Source organism: Neomonachus schauinslandi, chromosome 9, assembly GCF_002201575.2.
Source record: "Neomonachus schauinslandi chromosome 9, ASM220157v2, whole genome shotgun sequence".
Classification (NCBI taxonomy): domain Eukaryota; kingdom Metazoa; phylum Chordata; class Mammalia; order Carnivora; family Phocidae; genus Neomonachus; species Neomonachus schauinslandi.
Window position 1 is genome coordinate 27,630,864 of NC_058411.1, and position 23,845 is coordinate 27,654,708.

The window sequence follows — 23,845 nt, forward strand, 5'->3', positions numbered from 1 at the left end:
CATGACCTGAGCCGAAGGCAGACGCTTAACGACTGAGCCACCCAGGCGCCCTTTACAGTGTTTTCCATGCTAGCTAAAACCTGAAAACAGTTTGCCCAATAATTAAGGAAAAGGTGATTTACCTACTTGGTAAAATATTCTGTAGCTGTTAAACATTTTAACAATGAAGACCATTACCCCTGAAACTAATTTAACACTGTATGTTAACTATACTGGAATTAAAAAAAAAAAAAAACTGGTACAGACTAGGAGTGATTTATAAATTTGTGTGGGATATGGAGGCCTGGATAGGTCAAGAAAGAGTTCTGGAGTGGGTAGGAACTGACCTAGGCCTGGAAGAATGGATAGAATTTGTCAAATATGGAGGAAAGGCTACTGCAGATAGAGGGCACAAAAGGAAGCTCCACTGTGTAGAGGGAGGAATACGCAGAGAGGAGTTAAGAGACTTGAGAGGTTATGGCCAGAGAAGGTCAGAAACCGGGGTCACACTCATGAAGAACCCTGAATGCCAGGCTGAGTTGTCTGAACTTTATGCTATAAGCCCTTTAAATACACAGAAAGCAACATATGAGGAAAAATTAGAAGCATGGATACTGCTGAAAAGCAGTAATCTAATCCCTCATAAGGAGAGGAGGGGCTGAGCTTTGGGGACAAATGGGAACATTGGAAGCAAGGGGCTGATACAAGGAATATTTAGAATATCGCACCATTTCTTTCTTTTGTCCTTTTTTTTTTTTTTGAAGATTTTATTTATTTATTAGAGAGAGAGGCACAGCGAGAGAGGGAACACACGCAGGGGGAGTGGGAGAGGGAGAAGCAGGCTCTCCTCCGAGCAGGGAGCCCGATGCGGGGCTCGATCCCAGGACCCTGGGACCATGACCTGAGCTGAAGGCAGACGCTTAACCGACTGAGCCACCCAGGCGCCCCTCTTTTGTCCTTTTAACTCACGTGGCTTCCCCCCGCTCCCCCGTCTTCCCATTTATTTCCTTTCTGGACTGCTATGGGCTACCGATTTCTACTGACCTAGAGCTCTCAGCAGTTCCTCCCATCCCCTCAACAGGTATCTGGTCATACCTCCAGCCCTGCATCTGGACCAGGCAGTGTGGAAGGAAGCTTTTGCTGGGAAACAATGACCAGAACCCAACAGGGAAAGACACTTCTTTCCCACCATTTCCATCAGTCACTCCCCCCACGGCTGGGATGGGGCATGAATTTTTCCCACTCAAAACCAGGACACGAGGAGTGTGCCTCGGTGTCCAGTGTACCTCCAGTCTTCCACTTTAGCCCACATCGCTGTGCACACCTGAAGAACCAGTATTTGAAAAAGGCTGCTACAAACCTCACCTTCTCTCAGGAGGTGGTATGGCAGCGAGGGCTTCCCAGCACCCCTTACAGCCAGTACAACTTTGACCATCTCTACAAGGCAGGCCACATCATCCAGCCTCCCCAGATCAGCAGGGCCCGATGCGAGAAACCCACTGGCCTCAAGTCCTTGCATTCTTCAGGTCCCTCAGCAAGGGTCACCTCCCAGGCTGTGAAGACAGAAAGGTCTGCCAATCTTAAGAAGCGGCCAAAGGAATCCAAGCCGGCAAGTGTGGGCCAGGAAGAATCTTGCCCTCTCATCCCTCATTCCTGCAGGGATCCAGACATGCCAGGTCTGTCACTTTCTCCAGACATGAACCTGGAGGAGAGGGAAGCCTGGCTGCCACCCCTTGAGAAGGAGGCCAGAGCCTGGGAAGCCATCGTGCTGGAAAAGCTGAACAAGCGCACCGCCCGATGGATCCAGAGCAAACGTCCTCTGAGGCCTGGGGTATCCCCCAACAAGTGGCAGAGATTTCTTCGCCAGCAATACGACTGGAGCCACATCCGGGATGAGCTTACTTCCACTAGCGATCTGGAGCTACTGAAACAGCTAGAGAAAGAAGAAACAGCAGAATTTGAGGATGAAAGCATTATCTTGCCCACCCAGGAGAGAGAGAAGCTGGAGCTGCTGCTCCCTGTTTATTATAGGTACGTTGGCTGGGGCCTCAGGCACACCTTTGAGAACCCATGGGTCCCCTTCCAGGACTCCGGGGTTGGTTCACATTCCTTATTTCAGAACATGCTGTCCCACCAACCTCTTGTATTCTCCACTGTCAATTTGTTCTCTACGATCTCCTTAAAGTAAGGTGCTCAACCAGGTACTACTGACATCCTGGGTTGGACAATTCTGTTGTGGGGGGCTGTCTTGTGCCTTGTAGGATGTTTAGTAGCACCCCACTGGATGCCAGAAGCATTCTCCAGTTGGGACAACCAAAGATGTCTCCAGACATTGACACATGTCCCCTTAAGGGACCCCAATCACTCCTAGTTGAGAACCATTGCCTTTAAAGGGATTGGTTCCTGGCCTTTCCTAGCAGACTGAGCTATTTTGCTGTCTAGGTGCTCTCAGAAATGTATCCATATTGAGAGAGAGAAGGCAGAGATCTCAAGGCTCTGAGGTTTGGTTCTGTCTCACTTTGAATAAGGAGCCACTGTGTCACTGATGCAAAAACTGACTGGCAACCAGACAGAGAACTAAACAACCTGAGGGTTGATTACTGCATATTTCTCAGATTGCCTTCTTCTCACTTATAGCTCGAGGGAAGACCAGAGCTATTACAATATCTGATTCCCAAAAGTGAACTAAAAGTAAAGTGGGAATCCATTTATTTGTTCATTTATTGGACAAACATAAACTGCCTTCCTACTCCTTGCCAGGTACTCTGCAAAGTGCTGGGAATACAACGTAAACGAGAGACCCTTTAAGGAGCTTATGATCTGTTCACTGGGGTTGACAGTCTTTAAATAGCCACATACACGATAAAGTGAAGTAATGGAGGAATTGGTTTCCTTCCCCAAGTCCATGTAACCTCTAAGGGCACCATGATAAAAAAGGTACTGCTGGGAGCCTGGCCACTCTACCATGCTGCCCAGTGGCTGCAGGAGTGGCTCCACTGGAGGAGGAGGAAGGTGGCTGCAGACAGGCCCTTCTGGCGGGCCTGAATATTCATTTGGCACTTTGGGACAAGGCCAATAGTTAAACATAGGTGTTTTCCAGATGCTCATGTGTATGTAAGGTGAGCTTAAAGAGGAGTGAGCTATGGGTCTGATGGAAGGCAGGAGGTCCATCTCCTATCTTTCCCTTTTCTCCCTCTCCTCCTGCTAAGATTACCCAATTACTTGCCACAAGTGCAGAGAGCTGAAGCTATGCCTGGCAACAATGAGACTGCTGAGGATATCAAAGGAAAGAAGAACATCTGCCAGCCCCCAAAGCAGAGCCACTTCCGGCAGGTGAATCGTCGAGCTGGAAAGTTTGCTTACTCCACAGACAACACCTTTGAACAGGAGATATACTTTGGTAATAGAGCTGGGGTGCTGTGCTGGGGGCTGAGGTGGGCATGGAGCAGGGAGGTGGAAGGCAGCTGGGGAATGAAATAGTCATGGGTGTGGATAAGAGGCCCTCGAAGACCAACATCCCCTTGTGACTAGCACAGGAGAGTTGTCTTGGCAAGGGGCAGGCAGGTATCTGGTGGGGAGGAATCTGTCACCCCATTCCTTGCTCTATCCCTTTATCTAACTAAGAAGGTTGTGGAGTGTGGGGTTGTAAAGCAAACAAGGTTTGGCTTGGAGAACAACTACCTCTTCTCTGCTCTTCTCCTTTCTCTCCCTTGGAGATAATCCCCCATTGAGCTGCTATGTTAGAAAAAAATCACAGGCTTTGAAGTCTGGAGGATCCTGGTTTAGCCCTTCCCTACTAACTTTAGCAAATTATATCATCTCTCTGAGCCTTATTTGTAAAACGACAGTAACAAAAATGCACGTAAAGCCTGGGTGGCTCAGTCAGTTAAGCGTTTGCCTTTGGCTCAGGTCATGATCTCAGGGTCCTGAGATCGAGCCCCATATCAGGCTCCCTGCTCGCAGGAACCCTACTTCTCCCTCTCCTTGCTCGTGCTGTCTCTCACTATCTCTCTCTCTCTAATAAATAAATAAAATCTTAAAAAAAAAAAAAAGCACTTCAAGTAAAGAATAGACAGGAAAGCATTTATAATGCTTCTTGCTCAATGCTCAATAATGTCCATTACCTTCCCCTTCCATCTTGCTATCCTTTCAATGCCTGGGCTTCCAAGATACATGATCTAGGTCTGTATGTTCCAAGCTGTTTATTCTTCCTTGCCCCCATCTTGTTCCTAAACTGTCAACTGAAAGTCTTCTTAAAGTGTTTTAACGGAATTATTCAGATGAAGTTATTTATGACTGATAAGAAATGAATTAGATACTCCTTTATTGGGACTTAGCTTTTCATAGGGGACAATGCCTGTAAGTTAAGGTAGGTTCCTCCTTGGCTTCCAAGCCTCTATGAGACTACTAGCTCCTATTTCCAAGCAACAGTCACCTTCAAAGGATGCCCCCACATCATGGTAATCATGAGTCTTTGGGGCTGAAGAGTAACGCAGAAGGAAATTGGGTGTGATCCTGGTGACTGAAAACCCAGCAAGAGAGGAAGGAGGGTGGTACTAGGGACTCCTTATTTCTTTTATGTGTTCACAGATCAAGTCCAGATCATACACCAGATTGGTGCGAAGACAGACCACATTTTCTTGGAAAACCTCAACTGCTACAAGAAGCAGCTGTCTAAAGTCTTCCCCGAAACCCCAGAAAGGTGGACTTCCCAGCCAGTTCCTGAAGCACGTAAGCAGGAAGTGGGTAATAGGGGTGATGATGGAAGTGCGCTATTTTTTTTTTAAGATTTATTTGAGAGAGAGAGAGCACACGCATGAGCGTGTGCACAAGCCAGGGGAAGGGGCAGAGGGAGAGGATCTCAAGCAGACTCCCTGCTGAGCACAGAGCCCCAAGCAGGGCTCAATCTCATGACCCTAAGATCATGATCTGAGCGGAAATCAAGAGTCAGACACTTAACTGACTGAGCCGCCCAGGTGCCCCAGAAATGGGGCTGTTTCTTTAAGGACCCTGTTTTATAGGCTGGGCATCACCAGTATGTAGGGGAGTCCCTTCCTACTAACTAAAAATCATCTCATAAAATTATAAAACACTAACTGTAACTAGAAAGAGCCTTTGTGGAACATCCATTCAGTTGAAATCAGATCAAACTTAGGTGTAACCAAGAGATTTAGGGCCGGGAATTACCAATGAGGCAGGACCCATCTTCTTCCCATGCTTCCAGAGGAAGTTACATCAAACCCTCGATCCAGCACTCTACCTTGTCCCTTTGGGCTGGTTCTACCTTCCCATTCCATTCTCAGGCCCATATCTGTCTCAGGTACTAGGGTCATCCTCTGTTCTATATTTCTGTTTCATAAGCATGTCTTTCTTAATTCTGTGAGAGAGAGAGGAAGGGAGTTGGCCAAGAAATGAGCTTATGAAACAAAAAGTGCCCATCCTCCAAGAGACTATGCTTCCATGTCCCCTGACTTTTCTTTGCAGGGCCACTGTTCTGGTGAGCCCCCTTGTGTGCAGAAACTAATGGTACTAGCGGAGAAAGCACCCCAGCAAAGCCTAGGATTGGGTCTAGGCAAGTCCCCTTCTAAGGCTTCACCGGCTTCATTAGAGCTGAGACACTAATCATTCCTACAGGAAGGCACTTTGGAAATACTTACTCATTTTGTGATATTTATTGATACTTAGGTGACTTTGTGAATGCATTTTATAAACTATTAAGTGCTCAAACTCAAGGAATTATTATTAGTATACTACTTTCCCCACAAGGCAACTGTATTGTGTACGCCCTCCCCTCTGAGAATAGGCAAAACCACAAAGACAGACAGTTGACCAGCAGTTGCTAGGGGAAGGGAGGAATCGGCACAGGGTTTCTTTTTGGGGTGATAAAAATATCCTAGGGACGCCTGGGTGGCTCAGTCGGTTAAGCGTCTGCCTTCGGCTCAGGTCATGATCCCAGGGTCCTGGGATCGAGTCCCGCATCGGGCTCCCTGCTCCACGGGGAGCCTGCTTCTCCCTCTGCCCCTGTCTCTCTCTCTGTCTCTCATGAATAAATAAAAAAAATAAAATCTTAAAAAAAAAAAAATCCTAAAATTAGACATTGTGATAGTTGTACAACTCTGAATATACTAAAAACCACTGAATTGGGTACATTTTAAAAGGATGAATTTTATAGTATGTGAATTCTGCCTCACAGCTCTTATAAAAAACAAATCCCCCTGCTGGATTCAGATGTCTCACCACCTGTCTCACTGGCTTCACAGACACTTTTCCCCGACTGTGCTAGATGTCTGCCCTCTTTTCCCCAGAACATAGAACATCTAATGAACAAAGAAGCTGTAGAATCTTTCCCAAACTTCTTTTTAAAAATAGTATTTGAAATTGAGGGGGGCCTGGCTGGCTCAGTTGGTGGGAGTATGCGATTCTTAATCTCAGGGTCGGGAGTTCAAGCCCCATGTTGGGTGTGGAGCCTACTTAAAAAAATTAATAAATAGGGGCACCTGGGTGGCTCAGTCAGTTGAGTGCCTCACTTCAACTCAGGTCTGATCTCGGGGTCCTAGGACCGAGCCCCCTGTCGGGCTCCCTGCTCAGTGGGGAGTCTGCTTTTCCCTCTCCTGCTCCTCCCCCCTGCTCATGCTCTTTGTCTCTCTCAAATAATCTTTAAAAAAATATTTGAAATTGATCTGGGAGAAGTAAAGTCAGAAGAGTAACATAGACACACCTTCTTATAACTATTTCATTCATCGTCTCATTCAGGAAATACTAGGTAATGAAAGAACCTAAAAAAGAAAAAAAAAAATTCCTGGAGTTAGGAGGCGTGGGTAGATTTTTTTTACTCTCCATTTTGATTGAATTGAAAACCTTAGATGATGATTTCTTTAAAATGATGAACATTCTCAAGATACAATAGCCTTAATTTCCCCCAAGTTGTAATATAAAACTCTCTAGTATACCCAGATCATTACAGTTCTTCTATAGTAAGCACAGGTCTTATGGTACAAAGTGAAAGGCACCATTTGTTTCTGCCAACAAAGTATACTGCACCTTTTATCCCATAGAAAGCCAAAGGGTTGTCTGTGTGCTCGTGTCAGGGGACTTTTGATGTGGAATGTGGCTAGTGGATGTATTTATACCTGCCTAGAACTCAAAGGACTGGAAGTAAAATTAATATTGGCAGTTGTGCATGTTTATTCCCACACAGGTTAAATACCAGGGATTCAAGGCTTTCTCACATCCTTTTTAACTCCCTGAGCAGGGGGATATAGGAGGAAAGGGACTAGACTAATCCGGCCACTACTCACTTCCGTGGGAGGGATTTCAAGCAGGCTGAGAGGAGAGAAATGGGGGAGTTATCATAGTATCGACTCACTGGGAGCTGACCTGTCTGGAGGTGGTTCTATCTCTCTGGCTGCATACCCTATACTGCAAAGGAAGCCAGCCCTCAACAGGGTGATGGAGTTCCCCCAGCATGACCAAGCTGGGGGAGAACCATTGGAGGGTATGCTCTGTATAGCATCTGAGCTAAACTGCCTTGGGGTCTCAAAGACTCTTTTTACATTAGAAGAAAGAAATGGCATTGCCTTTCTTGTTCAAAGGAAAGAACGGATTTAGAATAAATCTAAACATGTTAGTTAGAATGAAATCTTGGAAGAGACACAAACCTTTGGTAGTGACAGATTAGAGCATGAGGCTGATAAGCAATGCCACAGATCATGAACTTAGTAATCTGGAAATGTTTTTATATTTTTTGCGTTCTCCACACAACTGCTCTTCTTAGGAAAAGGCTTTGTGAATCTGACACCAGGGAGATCACGAAGTCTAGAAAACGTAACAACTATAATTGTATTTTTATAATACGTTCTGTCCTCAAATTTCCAGCTGTTGTCATAATGAGGAAAAACTCAGAGATGCTAAAATCTTTCAAACTTAGCAGGTTGTAGCAGCATTCCTCTTCCCAAATTAAAAACATTAAAAAGAAACATAAAAAAAGTCAGCACCTGGCTGGCTCAGTCAGAACATGCGACTCTTGATCTTGGTGTCATGAGTTCAAACCCCGTGTTGGCTGTAGAGATCACTTACAAATAAACTAAAAAAAAAAAAAAAAAAAAGGGGGGCCCGGGGGTGGCTCAGTTGGTTAAGCAACTGCCTTCGGCTCAGGTCATGATCCTGGAGTCCCGGGATCGAGTCCCACATCGGGCTCCCTGCTCGGCGGGGAGTCTGCTTCTCCCTCCGACCCTCCTCCCTCTCGTGCTCTCTGTCTCTCATTCTCTCTGTCTCAAATAAATAAATAAAATCTTTAAAAAAAAAAAATAAAATAAAAAAAAAAAAAAAAAAAAAGATCTGAGAGAGAGAGAGAGAGCATGCATGCGTGCCCAAGCAGGGGTAGGGGCAGAGAGAGAGAGAGAATCCTCAAGCGACTCCCTGCTGAGCGCGGGGCCCCACAAGGGGCTCGACCCCAGGACACTGAGATCATGACCTGAGCCAAAATCAAGAGTCAGACGCTTAACTGACACCCCAATAAATAAACAAACTTAAAAAAAAAGAAGGGGCGCCTGGGTGGCTCATCATTGGGTGTCTGCCTTCGGCTCAGGTCATGATCCCAGAGTGCTGGGATCAAGCCCCACATCGGGCTCCCTGCTCCTCGGGAAGCCTGCTTCTCCCTGTCCCACTCCCCCTGCTTGTGTTCCCTCTCTCACTGTATCTCTGTTAAATAAATAAATAAAATCTTTAAAAAAAAAAAAAGAAAGAAAACCTAATAAACTAGGAATGGACAATTACACTCTAAATTGCAATATATCAGATACTGAATTTTGAGCAAAACCTTATTACATATAAACAAATTTTATTATATTGTTATATTATGTATACAGATTATATATATATATATACACATCATATATATATTATATTAAATGTATAAAAAGGCTTATATATATCTCAGTCTCCCCCATCATGGCTTTATCATGTCTGTCATCAGGACTTTTCCTAACTCCCTATGGGTTGTACTTTAGTTCCCTGTATAACCATGGGAAAGTTTGTTCTCAAGAGTTTTGTTTTGCCTTGGTGTTGGTCAGGAGCAGGATGTAATGGTAGCTGGGAACCCAGGGCCTAGGGCAGGGGGGTAAGCCTATCTCACACTGCATAGCCTGCAGGCCTATGAAAGGAGCTCCGCGCTGGACGGCTTTGCCCACTCCAGTCAGAAATCTGCTGCTCCAGGTGGGTGAGGAGGATGTTGCCATTAAGACCAGGAGACAGAAGAAGCAGAAGGAATCACCAAAGGAGGATGTGGCTTGGGAACTGGTGGTCCTGCAGAGGATGCTACAGGAATGGAAGACTGCCTGGGCTCTGAGTGAGTGAAGGGGCAGGGGTGGGTCCAGAGATACCAGTAAACATGAGAGGGAGGAGGTTCTTACCTTGGACTCGTGTTTCTCAATCTATGAAAAGCCATCCCTCTCTTGTGAAAACATACAAATCTGGTTACGTCACCAGGTTGTCACTAGCAGAGAGCCTTTCTATCTAACCCTCACCAGATGGTTTTCTTTTCATTTCCCTCCCTGCGGCATAGTCATTGAGTGGCACCATGAGACAATAGAGGGCCTGCTGCAGGGCTTGGTGGATGTGCATGATGACATTCGGATCCAAGCCATCATTACATGTGCCACAGCTGCTTTGGAACGGCCCCGGATTGCCACCAGCCAGGGGGACTCAGGTGAGAGCCAGAACTTAACTACTTGAGAATATAAGCAACTCACACAGCCATAGACAGTGATAACTGGTGTGGACCTTCGAGCTTATCTGAGATCATTTTACAAACGAAACCAAGGCCCAGAGACTGGCCTGAATATACACAGCTTAACAGCAAGAAATAAAATTCCTGACTTCTGGTCCAGTGCTTTTGGCACTACATTTCATCACATTTTGTTTGCTCAGCAGCTTCAAGGAAGTTCACATTGTTCCACCCTGAGAGATCCCATTTGTAATAGCCCAAAATTATACATAGTTTGTGTGTATATACATATACATTATATATGTATATACACACACTTTCCCTTCCTAACTCTATTTTATTTATTTAAAAGATTTTATTTATTTATTTGACAGAGAGAGACACAGTGAGAGAGGGAACACAAGCAGGAGGAGTGGGAGAGGGAGAAGCAGGCTTCCCGCTGAGCAGGGAGCCTGATGCGGGGCTTAATCCCAGGACTCTGGGATCATGACCTGAGCTGAAGGCAGACACTTAACGACCAAGCCACCCAGGTGCCTCCTAACTCTATTTTAGCCCTTCTTTTGACAGCACATCTGAAACCCAAACTGAACTAATTACCCTCACCATGGACCCCTCCCCAAGTTCCAAACCTCAATCAGCAGCACCACAATCCATCTAGTTTCTGAGCCAGGGCCCTGGGAGTCATCCTGGACAAACCCTTCCTCTTCCCATAACCAAACGACCAACAGATTCTACTGATTCTGCTTCCCTCTTTGTGTATTCATCAGTCAACAGAGAAATATAAGAGGTCATTCCCTTCCCCCCAAATTTCCAGTCCCAGTCCCACCCCATGCCACTCCCCAGGGTAACCAATGTTCAGTTTGGCATTTCACGTCTTTCTCGATGCTTTTGGAAATAATATGCCAACATACATGTAGGCTTTTCTATTTATTATAAAAATGAGTGTTGAATTTTACTACCCATTTTCTATTTTCTCTCCTTTAATTTGTGGATATGATGAATTCTGTTGTTAAATTCTTAGAATCTAACAGATCCAAGATATATTATTCTTTTTTTACTCCACTGGGTTTGATTTGTTGATATTTTAGAATGTTTTACTACATTTATAAGTGAAATGAGTAGTTTATTTTTGCTAAGTTTTAGTTTTTGCTAGCTTTATAAAATGAATTAAGGACTGAGCCATTCTTTCCGATGGTCTTAAATCTTTTGGAAAAGAAATGTCAATAGCTTTTTGCTTTACTAGCAATAAGTAGTTAAAAAGGAAAATTTCCCATCTACAACAGCCAGAATTGTAATCTGAGGAGCCAGTTTAACAAGACACAGGACCCAAATGATAGAAACTATCAAGTGCTATTGGAAGGACACAAAACCAACTGGCTTACTTATTTCTCAGATGCCCTCAGATACCTTTTATGTGAAGCCTGCGCTAATGCTTCTTCCTCTCTGCTGCTGGTAGCATCCTAATAATATTCTGTCCTAATATGTATCACTCTGTCGTAACTGTCCATTCACTTTTCTGCCATTCCTACCAGACAAGGAACTCCTTAATGGCGGGGACTAATTTTACTTCTACAAAAGTGTCATGTTTTTAAAGTTTCACATATTTCCTAGCTGAGTTTTAGATATGGGCATTTTTGCTACAAGTTTTCGAATTTGCTGCCCCATCTGCCAAAAAACTCTTCATTTCTCTTTACCTGATTAACGTCTATATTTGTCCTTTAATTTTCAGCTATCACCTCCTCTGAGTTTTCCCTGCCCTACCACCCAGACTTGGGTCATTGTCCCTACTATATGCTTCCACACATATACTTTTTTTTTTTTTTTTTTTACATAAGCTCTACGTCCAACATGGTGCTTGAACTCACGACCCCGAAATCAAGAGTTACATGCTCTTCCAATTGAGCCAGGCAGGTAGCCCCCCACACACATATACTTTTTTTTTAATTATAACTGCTTGTTTCCTTGGGTATTAAATGGATGATATATTTGCAGTGCCTGGCACAGAGAAAACCTTCAATAGGCAGCCACAGATATTATAATCTTATCCCCAAATCTTCCACAAAGAACACTTTTGTCTGCCCCCAGAATTATGCCTTCATGTGATCCCTTTCACATGTCCTAGGTATCTAGATTTTAACCTGTCTTTGTCTTGTTTCTTCCCCATACCTTCCCAAAGAAAACTATCTTACTCATTACTTTCTTCAAATTCTCATTTGACTTCTACATATTCCCGCAAAATATACCTATTCCCATCTAGCCTATTCCTTTTTTTTTTTTTTTTAAGATTTTATTTATTTATTTGACAGAGAGAGACACAGCGAGAGAGGGAACACAAGCAGGGTGGGTGGGAGAGGAAGAAGCAGGCTTTCCGCTGAGCAGGAGCCTGATGCAGGGCTCAATCCCAGGACCCTGGGATCATGACCTGAGCTGAAGGCAGACGCTCAATGACTGAGCCATCCAGGCGCCCCCCATCTAGCCTATTCTTAACAAATGGCATAGCAGCCTGCAGTGATAATAAGACAGACAGATTAGAAATCCTAAAATCTTAGTCACAGATCCAGCTCTGCCATTTCCTGGGAAGTCAGTTAGCCTATCTGAGCTTCAAATTCCTTATCTCTAAAATGAGGATAATTGTGGACAGAAGGCCCTTTTTAACAGGCCTTTTCCCCTTCTACTTGAGGATCTGGGCTTTAGTTAAAATGCCTACCTGTTGCCCTGATCTTTATAGGCAACATTACTTATGGTAAACATGAACTCTGATAAATCACATCTGGACTGGGAAAACTGCAAGTGAGATAGAAATGCCTTAAGGAGGTGCTATCCCTTGGGCTTCCACGAGTGCCGTGACTTCTAATAGGCAGGCCCTTTGTGGGCCTGGGACTAGATCTATGGACTTGTTATAAGACATACTCACTCCTGTGGAACATAGCACATGTCCCCAGAAGACTCTGTGGATGCTGTCCGAAGTGCCTGGAGAACTCTGGCCAGAAGGAATGCCTGGTGCTGCCCTGTCGGCAAACCGTGCTCCCATCCTAGATCCTTCGAAGACTGGTGCTTTGTGTGGTCTGTGAGGCTTGTGAGTCTGACTGCTCCGATCTAAAAAGACTCCTGAAATGACATATTTCAGGTGAGCTCTGCAGTTAATACCTGCCTTGCCTACTTCCGTGAGGGCTGCCACACTGAATGAGATGACTACAAAAACACTATAAACGGCAAAGCACCTTCTAAGTATAATTGCTATTATTATTAAAAATACAAAAATATAGGGGTGCCTGTGTGGCTCACTTGGTTAAGTGTCTGCCTTCGGTTCGGGTCATGATCCTGGGCTCCTGGGATCGAACCCCGCAGTGGGCTCCCTGCTGAGCGGGAAGCCTGCTTCTCCCTCTCCCTCTGCCCCTGCTGCTCCCCCTGCCTGTGCTCTTTCTCTCTGTCAAATATATAAAATCTTTAAAAAAAAAATACAAAAATACATATGATAAAGACATTGATTTTCATCAGTAAAACTAATGGTGAAGGTCGCCATAGTCTAGCTGGAAACCTTCTGTGGCTTGAATCCAGCTCTTTAGAGGCCGGGTGATCAAGGATTGGGAACAGGCATACCCAGCACAGAAGTGAGCCATAGAAGCCTGCCCATTGCAGGGGCTCAGCTAAACTCTAATTCTATTAACTAGCAGTAAGCACCAGCAACTGAGACTGAGGTCAACCACTCTGTGGCTATGGGAAAGAAACTGTTGGTGGAAATCAAAGGGGCTAGCACCCTCTTACCTGGTTCTCTTTTGATCACAGACAAGGAGACTGGGAAAGCCCCATCTGTCCAGGACTTGCCAGAGGTTCTACAGCCCGCTCTGGAGGCTGCTCTTTGTGACAAAAGTGCCAATGTGCGGATCGCAGCAGCACTATGCCAGTACGTCATACAGTCGCATAATCCCCTCGCCCGGGACATCATGCACAGTGTCCTTTTGAAGGGTGCGTAACTCCCCGTCACTTGTGACCTGGGAATATGCGGTAGAGACAGGATACCTCACCATTAGCTTTTCCTAATCCTTTCTTCTCCAATATCATATTTGTGAGGTCTACTGTATTGGGGGATTTGGGTTTACATTCATGAACACCCAGAGATAGTGGTTCCTAGGCACTTTTATAAAATAGGTGCACTTCCACCTAGTGGTACTTGGGTGGCTAAGTGTTTCACAGATGCATCTGCCTAGACACCATGCCCCCCGTTCACACAAATTCATTTGAGAGAGCGAGCGAGCATGTGAAAGCGAGGTGGGGGAGGGGGCAGTGGACGGGGGGAGAGGGAGAATCTTACACACACTCCACACCCAGAGCCGAGCCCGACGTGGGGCTTGATCTCACAACCCTGAGATCATGACCTGAGCAGAAATCAAGAGTTGGATGCCTGACCAGCTGAGCCACCCAGATGTCTCACAAATTTACTTTAAAAAAAAAAAAGTTTGTTTACTTATATATGTATGTATGTAATCTCTACACCCAGCATGGGGCTCAGAATCACAACCCCGAGATCATGCTCTTCTCACTGAGCCAGCCAGGTGCCCCATGCACAGATTTACTTTTAATTTAAAAAGATGACATAACAATATTAAAGAATACTTTCTGAAACTTAAATCACCACTTGAACACATTGTGCTTCCATCTTTGCACATTAACTCACCGGTATCATCCACACACACTGTTGGAGTAATACAAGCAAGACAGCTGTCAGGTGCCCAATGTGCCTGACGGCTCTCTGAAAGAGTGCCTGTTCCTTCCTGTCCTGGGGGCACTGGGGAGATGGGCAGACAAGGACAGCTGGCTGACTGGTTTGACCTTCTGCATATAGACCCTCAACAACTTAATCCATTTGTCTTAAGAAAGTCTCCACTCCAGGGGCACCTGGGTGGCTCAGTCAGTTAAGCGTCTGCCTTCAGCTTAGGTCATGATCCCAGGGTCCTGAGATCAGGTCCTGAATCAAACTCTACATTGGGCTACCTGCTCAGGGAGAGTCTGCTTCTCCCTCTGCCCCTCCCCACTGCTTGCACTCTCTCTTGACTTCTCTCTCTCAAATAAAATCTTTTTTTTTTTTTTTTTATTCATGAAAGTCAGAGAGAGAGAGAGAGAGGCAGAGGCAGAGGGAGAGAAGCAGGCTCCCCGCCTAGCAGGGAGCCCGATGCGGGACTCGATCCCAGGACCCTGGGATCATGACCTGAGCCGAAGGCAGACGCTTAACCATCTGAGCCACCCAGGCGCCATCAAATAAATAAAATCTTAAAAAAAAAAAAAAAAAAAAGAGAGAGAGAGGGAGTCTCCACTCCAGGCTTCCCAGTCTGTAAGGGAAGGAACAACTCTATCTCTCACCCAGGACATAAGGGCCTACTGCTGTTAACCAGCAAGAGCCTTTTAGGATTTGGGGCGCCTGGGTGGCTCAGGTCATGGTCCCAGGGTCCTAGGATCAAGCCCCACATCGGGCTCCCTGCTTGGCGGGAAGCCTGCTTCTCCCTCTCCCACTCCCCCTGCTTGTGTTCCCTCTCTTGCTGTGTCTCTCTCTGTCAAATAAATAAATAAAATCTTTAAAAAAAAAAAAAAAAGAACCTTTTAGGATTTGACTTCTCAGGTTAAGATTTTCAGTCTATATTTAAAACCTTGATATGATCCATTTAAATACAGGCTTTGACTTCTATACTGAGTGGGGCACAGGGGAATAAGATACCAGGCAGGTAACAGCCTTGGGTACCAACCCTGAGGCTGTTCTCTCTGCGGGGAGAACAGATAGCTATTTTTTTCACCCCACCCGATAGGTAATAGCGTGGACAGCTGGGCTGCAGCTCAGTGCTTGGCTCTGGAAGGTGCTGCCACATACCCCGTGATTAAGAGGATCCTCCAGCAGCTGTTCAGTAAGAAGAATGACGACACTGAGTACCAGTCTTGTATGCTCCTGAGCCATCTCAGTGAGAAGACAGTATGTGTTCATTACAGGGTCAGAGAAAGAAACCAAGTTATGGGGAACATTTGAGTCTGAGGTCAGTTCATGTAAGGAATCGAAAATGCAGGTGGCTGAGTAAGATTATAAGTATAGTTAAAAGACTGGACTAAATGTGTGGGTGACCTGGGGTAGAGAGGTTGTGTACAGGTAAAAGGGACACCAGCCACCTGAGACAAAGGTGAGAAAAGTAGGCTGCAGATGGTTTCTGTGTAGGCAAGAAGAGTTGTGATATGTAGAATTTGCTTCTGCCAAAAGTTACCATTGAAAACTGTAGAGACCTACAAGTGTGTTTACTCTCAGTAGAAATGTGAAACTCACAAAGATTGAGGCATATACAAATCATCTTAGGAGTAAAGATAGTTAAAGAGAAGGCCCCGGGAATTTTCTGTTCAGGTTACTAAATGTGTATTTGTTCACTGATTTAGGATTCCAAAGTCAGTTGGCTCAGATCGAAGAGTGCCCCATATCTTGTAAACCCACTCTTTCCTTGGCCAGGGATGGGCACCTCATGTACTTGTGACGTTCATTACGCTGAATGCCGTGTTAGGCTCTAACACTTCTTCCAGGCTCCAGCATCTCTGAAAGTTATCCAGAATATCCACCTAAGTCTTCCATTCCTCAGACCCTGATACACACCATGCTTGCTGTGGAGCTGAACAGCTACCAGTGGAAGGACCGGATCATAGCCTGCCGGGTTCTCTCTCAGGTCGGCGGGAATGTCAGTTTGGTAAGCCTTCTGTGTTTCCAGGACAGAAAGTCTAAGCAAAAGGAGGTTGGGAAGCCCTTCCACTTTTTGCTATTTAATATCCCATTCTTACTGAGCAGATCTTTGTCTCTACCTTGCTACCTTAGTCCTAACCCAGAATTATCTTCACATGCCAACATGTCTTTCTGACTCAAGGCACCTGGCTTCTTAGCATGGTGGCAGTTCACCAGTTGTAACCCACTCACAATGAAATAAGCAAAAAACAAAAACAAAAACAAAACAAACCCTAGGAGAATTTAGAAACTTTTATAGTACTTTGACATTGCCTTAACATGAATGTACTATATAAGTACCAGCCAATAACATTCCTCACCACCCCCCCAACCCCCGCCAAAGCTGGTCCTTCACCAGATAGTTTGAGAAGCACTGACTTAAACTACCCAACAACCCAACCATACTTAGTGTCTATGTTGGCTCTGAGTGTTCAGCACATAGAGAAGGTATAAAACACAGTCCCTACTTCAAAAAGACTGACATTATAGTTGGAATAACAATACTAACGTACATAAATGATTTGAGGACAAGTGATAAATGTACAGTACGCTCTTATAACTTTTCAGAGAGAGACATTACTGTAGGCTGAACCTATCAGAGTTCTGGGAAGGAGTGTGGAACAGCTGGGCAAGACTTGGACAGAACAGAAGAGGGACTTCCAGGTGGAGGAAACCCTGACCATCATTTGAGCTTTCACTTGACCTGCTTCTTGCCATTATTTTTAAATCATCTTCAGCTGTCCAAATGGGGGCTTCCCCTTCTTCCTATGTGCCACTATATCTTCTCCTTATAACACTAAGTACCTCCAAAATGGCCCAGAACACCGCCATTCTCATGAGAAGTTAACACCCTCCACCCTTGGACCCTCACATTTTGAGCGGAAAGCACGAAATCTGGTCGTTCAGTATAATCATCTGAAGATGTTTTAGTCTTGAGTTAATTGAGTTAATTCTGCCCCAGTTGCCAGGGACCCCTCCTCTAAAGTCCTCACCAGCAGCAGTCTTCACCTGGTAGCTTGTGAGAAGGGCAGAATCTCACCTCAGGCTCACTCAGTCAGAATCTGCATTTTAACAACATCTTATTCATTTGCACATTCACCTCCTTAGCACTTGTCACTCAGGATTGCCAAGTGAAAATAAAAAGACATGCAGAGCAGACAGGGGACTGACCTGGCAAAGATGAGAACTTCACGTCAGGTTGCTGGAATGAAAGGCACCATGTCCATCAGTCCTTCACTCATTCAGTAAGCAGTGTCTGACCACATCCTACATGCTCGGCACTATGCCAGCATTAGGGATGCAAAAATATTGTCTTTTCTTGGTAAATGTTATAAATAGCTGTAACAGAGGCAGCTGTAAAGCATTATGGGAATTTCCTATGCTTATAGAGGGCAGAGGAGAGTTCACAGAGATGCTTTCTGAGAGAAATCCTAAAAGAGTGGGGAAACATTCCACCACATAGAGGTGGAAAAGAGATGTTTCAGGCAGGGAGAATAGCTTGAGCACATTAAAACAGTGATGAACTACAACTGTAGTAATCTTGGTCTCTTCCCTTCTGAATGAAGTACTAATATATAGGGTGGCCAACTGTCCTGGTTTGTCCAGGACATAGGAGTTTTAGTACTAATCCCAGAAAAGTTCCAGGCAAACTGGAATGAGTGTCACCTTATTAGTGTATAACCATCAAATGTTAAGTCCCTCAAGTACAGGTAACGTTGGTCCTCACATAGTACAGCAGTTTTTTGTTTGTTTTTGTTTTTTTTAAAGATTTATTTATTTATTTGACAGAGAAATAGAGAGCACAAGTAGGCAGAGAGGCAGGCAGAGGGAGAGGGAGAAGCAGGCTCCCTGCAGAGCAGGGAGCCGGATGTGGGGCTCGATCCCAGGACCCCGGGATCATGACCTGAGCCGAAGGCAGCCGATTAACCGACTGAGCCACCCAGGCGCCCCCATAGTATAGCAGTTTAAAGCATAAGCTTATAAAACAGACTAGGTCTTGAGTCCTGACTCTAGCATCCAACAGGTTAATCTTGGGCAAGTAAACCTAAGCCTCCATTTTGTCATCTGTAAATGGTAATCTGTTTCACTGGATTGTTTGGGAGGATTAAGTGATGGGTAAAAACACCGCACAGTACCAAGCACAAAACTGACATTCAATAAATGGCAGCTAATTATTACTCCTATTTATAGGATATGAAACATAAGTTGATCCAGATGATGCTGAGTGACTGGAATAAGAAAGTAAGACATGCAGCTGCCCAAGCTCTGGGGCGAATGAGCTTTGGGAAGGAGGTGTACAATACCATCAGGTAAAACCTAGTTAACATGAACTCAGTGAGACTTTTCTCTTAAGTGTTCAGGAAGCCTGGGATCCAGCCAGCCAGCATCTGTTGAGCTGCTTCGTATGCTCAGCATTGTACGGGGTCCCACTGCAGGACTATTTTAAAAATAAAACATTACCAGCCCTTATAGACACTAACAATGTGGCTAAGGAAAGAATCAGAGTGCCCATTAGGTGTTAGATACTGTTTTGGATGTTTCAGAGTTCGAAAGTACGACATGATTCTGATTATATAGGCAAGATACACAAATGCTTTGTAAGGTCAACTTTCATGGAGGATGGATTAGACTACATAGGCAGAGAGAAGGAAAGACATTCCAGGCTGGGAGCCGAATATAAATACAAAAATGAGGGTGGCACATGTGAGGACAGTGAAGAGAACTTGACTGTAGCAAGAGGTACGTGAAAGTTTCCTTTATGGAACCATTCAACATCGTTTTGTGCCCAGCATATGCTAGTAATAGGGGTTGAAATAAGTAAGACAGTTGAGGTCTGTCCCCAGTGAAACTTAACCTCATGGGCATAAGGCTGACTAGGAAAGGGTGGGAATGGATAATGGAGAGCCTACAGACATCGGATTTTATTTTGAGGGCATTAGTGGTGGGAATGCCAAAGTTTAAGGTGGGAAAATAAAAGCACTTGTGCCTTCCAGAGTCAAGCTGAGTCAAGGAAATTTCCAGGAGCGTGTGGAAGCTCTCTCCCTGATTGGTGGGCTCAAGGTCCTGACTGTCAGGCTTCTCCCAAGCTTCCTGAGCTGCTTCTCTGATGATTTCATGGCAGTTCGGCGGGCAGCCTGTTTGGCAGCAGGCGCCCTGCAGATCCGCAATCAGATGGTGAGTCAAAGAAACACTTTCCCATCTTACCTAATTAACCTGAAGAGGGCATTACCCTGAGCTTCCCTTGTGCATACTACACTCACCATTCTGTGGACGCACAGAATGAAAGATTAGAACCAGGAAGGTGAGGGGGTAGACTGGCCACATCAATGAGTCAGTTAGAACCACATTTAGCTCCCAGGGAGCACAAGACTTAACTGTTCTCAGTTATGGGCTTTAGGATCAACTTCAGTGAATGGAGTTATAATCCCTAGTTATTAGGGGAAAACCTGATTGGAGGTGTTCTAAAGAAGCCTGTATGACCACAGAACTGTGGGTTGAGGAAAATCAATCTAGACAGGAGATAATTCAGCGAATACACTATGTGTGCAGGCTAGTACTTCAGCTTCCAGCTCATTTGTCACTAGAATTGACAGAAGCCCATAGATAGCACGTTTTAGAGATGAGAGGGGTCCCTGTCTCTGGTTCATTCTTGCTCTGATTCTCTCCACTCAACACTGCCCTTTTATTCATCCCAGGTCCTTGAATGCCTTTTGAATCTGATACAGAGGGATCCTTACTGGAAAATCAAGGCATTTGCCATTCAAGGTAGTATGGGAGAGGCCCCAGCTTCTCAACCTCAAATACCTTCTCACATGCTGGTATGAATCCCCAGACTCTCCCTAGGAAGGGGGTAGAATGTAGGGGAAGAGATGGTTACACCTTCTCAGAAGTTCTTGCCTGAGAAATTGAAGGTTATTTTCTTCTTTTTAATTTTTCGTTAAGGATTCTGAATCTAGGTTTATGTCAAATCTGTTATGGCAAAGGGCTAAAAAAACAGTCCCTGCCAACAGATTTAGTACTAAGTTCTAAGTAGGTATCCGCTATTGGATACACTTGCTCTGGAGGCCTCAACTATAGGACCCTGTAAAAGACGATTCAAGACTGCTGCCGATTTAAAACCCTGACCTCAAACTTTCCTAGTTTCTTTTTAAGGATTTTTGGCATTCCTGCTCTCGTTGACCATCTCTGCTTTAGGTAAACCTGTTAAGTAGCTTTAGGTAAACCTGTTAAGTAATTGTGTCTCCTTTCCCCATTATCTTGCCTTGACTATCTTGCCAAGACCTTGCTGGTCTTCTGGGTTATCTGTCCCACATCTCATTCCCTACATAAATAAGTAAAGTAGTGTATTCTCACATCCTAATAGGCAAGGATGGGATGGATCCTTCCTCCTCATCCCCACAGGAATCTTTTGGAGATGTCCTACTCTAACCCATCCCTAAAATTCTAATGATAATTAATTGTCATCCAAAAGAGAAGATACTAACAAAATAGTTTAATGTTTGCAATACTTAATTTAGCAGGCAGCTGTCTATATATCATTACTGTTATTTGTTAATAAGGCCATTTCTGGATGTTAGGATACAGCCAACTCCATCTTAAGTGACAGTGGAACATGCTGCCCTCTAATCTCTGCAGCTTTGGGTCAGATTGGCCAAGTGAGTCCCCAGCTGACAGACCTCCTGCTCTGGGCCATCCATTATGAAGAGTCACCAGGTGTACGACTAGAAGCTTGCCGTAGCATCCTAGCCCTCAATCTTCAAGGGGACCGGGTCAGGGACACCTTCCTAGACGTGCTGCTCCTAGAGAACCATGAGGCTGTTCTAAAGTAAGCTCTAAACCTGAATCCTGCCACGACCTCTTGTACCGCCAATTCTCCCATCCTTTTTAACAGAATATATCCCTGCCTTTCCAGGATGCCTAATGGTTGTAAGTACAGGCTCACCTGTGCCATTCACCTGCCTACTTAAGTGGGTAACAGAAAAACTGGCCTAATTGAATGAAAAGTCAGGTTATGTAGTTCACATACCTGTTCTCCATCCCAGGTGGTTTTAAATGATTCATTTATTCAGCTAACATTTATCAAGTGCCTACTGTGATGACAGGCTTTAGAGTCAAAAAGACCAGAGTTTTTTTTGTTTTTTTTTTTAAAGATTTTATTTATTTATTTATTTAACAGAGAGACACAGCAAGAGAGGGAACACAAGCAGGGGGAGTGGGAGAGGGAGAAGCAGGCTTCCCGCTGAGCAGGGAGCCCGATGCGGGGCTCGATCCCAGGACCCTGAGATCATGACCTGAGCCAAAGGCAGACGCTTAATGACTGAGCCACCCAGGCGCCCCAAAAAGACCAGAGTTTGAATCCCAGCTCAGGCATACACTAGCTATGTGAACATGGGTAGTTACTTAAACTTTCTGAGCTCATTTTTTCAGATATCACATGCAGGTAATTGTCTGCCTTATGGGTCTGTGGTGATGATTAAAGAGATGACATGTTTAGTATACACCATGAAAGTGTTCAATAAATGGTACCATTAGTATCTTCAAATATATCATCTTAAAAACTACACAACATCTTTATAAGCTAAGCATCATACCATTTTTGCAGAAAAGCTTAGCAAAACCGCAGTTAGGATTGGGATTAGAATTTAGGATTCTTGATTGATCCTACTCCTCTATTGTCTACCCTTATGCTTTTTTTTTTAAGAATAAGAACAACCTGGGGCGCCGGGGTGGCTCAGTCGGTTAAGTGTCTGCCTTTGGCTCAGGTCACGATCCCAGGGTACTGGGATCGAGCCCCACATCGGGCTCTCTGCTCAGTGAGGAAGGAGTCTGCTTCTCCCTCTGCCCTTCCCCCTCCCCCCCCAGCTCTCTCTCTCAAAAATAAATAAAATCTTTAAAAAAAGGAAAGAAAAAAGAGTAAGAACAATCTGGGACACCTGGGTGGCTCAGTTGGTTAAGCATCTGACTCTTGATTTCAGCTCAGGGTGTGGAGCCTGCTTAGAATTCTCTCTCCCCCTCTGCCCTTCCCACCCCCAACTTCCTAAATTAAAAAAAAAAAATGATCTAAGAAGTTCCTTTTATCTTTCAGGGAAATTCATCAGGCAATGAAGATACTCAACTTAGAAAATAAAGGAAACCAAGAAATGCTTCAGAAGATCAAGAACAGGGTAAGTTAAGTGCAAGCCATGTTTTCAAGAGAAAATTCAGGACTCTCAAGAGTTCCTTAGACCCTTTTCTCCATCACAGAAATACTTTCTACAACCACACAGGTACCATATTTTCTGAAGATACAAAACATTTATGCAAAAATCACATTATAAAATCCTAGTAAAGACAAAGTAAAAACAATAATCCTGTCAGCCCTATCAAGTAACCCTCAAAATGGGTTATTATTTCTGAAATACTTGTTTTTCCTTCCCTTCCCATTTTCTCCCCACCATCAACTAAACCCAAGTTGTTCTTTTTTATAAGTAGACCTAGAGAAGGAATGAGTGACTGGAGCTAGCCCCCTTGATTTTTTTCTTTTTAATTTTCCTTAATCCCTAAACTGGGGTTTTACCAAAGGAATGCTCTAGCTGAACAGGCGGTTCTAATTTTTCAAAGCTGTTAGATGAGATGAAGAAATAGAGGGACAAAGACTTTAAAAATATAAGATTCTTTCTTCATATAATTCACAAAACCAGCTTCACACAAAGCAAGCATTTCTTAGCAGGTTCCTTTCATCATGCCCAAAAAGCTAAAGTAGATTTTTCATTAATGGGTGTAAAAAATGTCCAGCCAACATCAGAAGAATGCCGAGGGATTGTACGACCTAATACCAATAAGCACAATGCAGTAAGTTACTTTATTAATGGTTTTTGATGATTTGCAGCCTAATAGTTTTTTTCAACATCATTTCTTCTGATCTAGATTCAAATACTAAGCCAAAAGGACTTGCTGACAGAGAAAATATTCAAGATGGAGAGGGTCATAGGAAAAGTGAAGGAAGAAACAAAACGTATTTACTTGCAACCCAAGGAGGGGCAAAAACCACTGAAACTCCATACTTTTCTACAAGAAACTTTTCAGGGTAGGTTTCCAAGGGTGAGTCGTATGCCTCGACTCCTTTAACAAGCCTCTTCTGGGATCTGGACATTTGGGAAGTTTAGTTTCTAGCCCTGTAGGATGAGTCAGGAAAGGCTGCTACCTTTCGTTTTTGGCCACCATCTTCTCAGTCCTTTTATTTTTTTCCTGCCCGCTCCCTGGCTTTTAATTTGCTATTTTGTCCCTTAAAAAAAAGAAAAAAGAATGAGGTAGTTCTAATTTAACGGATTTGAAAGTTAGGTAAAAAAATGAGAGGTTAGGAAAACAAAACAAAAACTACTGTTATGTTTGATTATGCATCCAAACAAAGCCTTGTAAGT

General features: G+C 44.4%; 1 protein-coding gene across 1 annotated transcript in view; it reads left to right on the forward strand.

The window, feature by feature from the left end:
- The first annotated feature begins 1,129 nt into the window (after positions 1–1,129).
- The window catches only part of HEATR4 (HEAT repeat containing 4), a 38,539-nt gene continuing 15,823 nt past the window's right edge, over positions 1,130–23,845 (forward strand). The window contains exons 1-14 of the mRNA XM_021679545.2: positions 1,130–2,010; positions 3,189–3,379; positions 4,570–4,710; positions 9,122–9,325; positions 9,542–9,685; positions 13,508–13,669; positions 15,502–15,662; positions 16,309–16,413; positions 18,636–18,754; positions 19,439–19,619; positions 20,141–20,210; positions 21,081–21,270; positions 22,531–22,609; positions 23,352–23,511. Of these exons, the coding sequence (XP_021535220.1) occupies positions 1,130–2,010; positions 3,189–3,379; positions 4,570–4,710; positions 9,122–9,325; positions 9,542–9,685; positions 13,508–13,669; positions 15,502–15,662; positions 16,309–16,413; positions 18,636–18,754; positions 19,439–19,619; positions 20,141–20,210; positions 21,081–21,270; positions 22,531–22,609; positions 23,352–23,511 (2,788 nt within the window). The remainder of the gene's footprint in view (positions 2,011–3,188; positions 3,380–4,569; positions 4,711–9,121; positions 9,326–9,541; positions 9,686–13,507; positions 13,670–15,501; positions 15,663–16,308; positions 16,414–18,635; positions 18,755–19,438; positions 19,620–20,140; positions 20,211–21,080; positions 21,271–22,530; positions 22,610–23,351; positions 23,512–23,845) is intronic.